The 1,466-nt window shown below is 44.5% G+C and overlaps 1 protein-coding gene across 1 annotated transcript; it reads right to left on the bottom strand.

Annotated features, from left to right (window-relative positions):
- Positions 1 to 237: 237 nt before the first annotated feature.
- Positions 238 to 1,149, bottom strand: EMH_0072390 (fatty acid hydroxylase, putative; the record flags this gene model as incomplete). The annotated part of the gene is made up of 1 exon (XM_013499204.1): positions 238 to 1,149. One exon carries the CDS (start codon positions 1,147 to 1,149, stop codon positions 238 to 240), a length of 912 nt encoding a protein of 303 aa, XP_013354658.1.
- Between the last annotated feature and the right edge of the window lie 317 nt (positions 1,150 to 1,466).

Below are 1,466 nucleotides of genomic sequence, written 5' to 3'. Positions count from 1 at the left end.
CCTAATTTAGGGTTTTATATAAACCCTAGTTTTTATATAAACCCTAATTTAGGGTTTTATATAAACCCTAATTTAGGGTTTTATATAAACCCTAATGTGTATAAAAGCCGTAATTAGCGGTTTTATATAAACCCTAAACCCTAGGGTTTTATATATTATATAAACCCTAATTTAGGGTTTAGGGTTTTATATATTATATAAACCCTAATTTAGGGTTTAGGGTTTAGGGTTTAGGGTTTACCTAGGCCAGGGGAGAAGTGTATAAACTTTTTTGGTGCAGTGGGGTGTATTGATGAGCTGCATATACACCTCGTGCTGCATCCTATACACCTGAGGAACGAGGGGTTTATCTAGGTCTATAAGAGGCTCTGCTGCTGCTGCTGCTGCTGCTGCTGCTGCTGCTGCTGCTGCTGCTGCTGCTGCTGCTGGGTTGTCTGTGCTGCATTCAGTGTATGACGATATCTCTGACTCCTCATCTGTGGTGCTATCCTTTCCTGCTGCTGCTGCTGCTGCTGCTGCTGCTGCTGCTGCTGCAGTTCTTCTTTTTACACCGTTTTCTCTGCCGAATTCTTTCCACTTGCTGCTGCTGCTGCTGCTGCTGCTGCAGCTGCTGCTGCTGCTGCTGCAGCAGCAGCAAACATTGCCAGTTTTATGGATATACTGCTGCTTCTTCTCCTCGATGATACCAACACACAAAGACAGCAGCAGCAGCTTCGCGCTGCTGCTGTGGCCTGCATCAGCAAATGCTGCTGTTATATCTCCACCATAAAACTGCTGCAGCAGATCGTCTCCTCCCGGGTGGCTGAAGTTTTTTATATTTAATACAAATTCTTCATATGTCACCAGAGTAGCAGCAGCAGCAGGAGCTGCTGCTGCTGCTGCTGCTGCTGCTGCTGCTGTTCCTGCTGCTGCTGCAGCAGCAGCGGGAGAAGCACTCTGTCTTACATCCGCTAGTTTTATATATACGCCGTGCTGGGGGCATATAGGGGAGGCAGCAGATGCAGGGATTGTCTTTTGTATCGTTCCTTGTGCTGCTGCTGCTGCTGCTGCTGTTGCTGCTGTTGCTGCTGCTGCTGCTGCTGGTGGTTCGGCGGCTGTAGCTGTTGCTGCTGTTGCTGCAGCAGCAGCTGAATTTGCTGCTACCGACATTTATATTGAGAAGGAGAGAGGTTAATGGACCTAAAAAAAAAAGAAATAAACAAAAAATAAATAAAAACATAGAAAAAGAAAACAGAAACGCAGCAGCAAGCAGCAGCAGCAGCAGCAGCAGCAGCAGCAGCAGCAGCAAACCAATCGGCGGTGAGGCAGGTGTATATGTATTATAATTGGAGTGTATGGACGAAATAAAAGTAAAAAAAAATAATAAATAAAAAAATAAATAAAAATAAATAAATAAATATATAAATTAAATAAAAAACTGCAGCAGTCAGCTCCCTATACCTACCCGTGTTGCTGCTAGTTGTGCT

The sequence above is a fragment of the Eimeria mitis genome, genomic scaffold, assembly GCF_000499745.2.
Source record: "Eimeria mitis Houghton genomic scaffold, Emh_scaff4090, whole genome shotgun sequence".
In the NCBI taxonomy this organism is placed as follows: domain Eukaryota; phylum Apicomplexa; class Conoidasida; order Eucoccidiorida; family Eimeriidae; genus Eimeria; species Eimeria mitis.
This window is presented reverse-complemented; position numbering and strand designations above follow the sequence as displayed.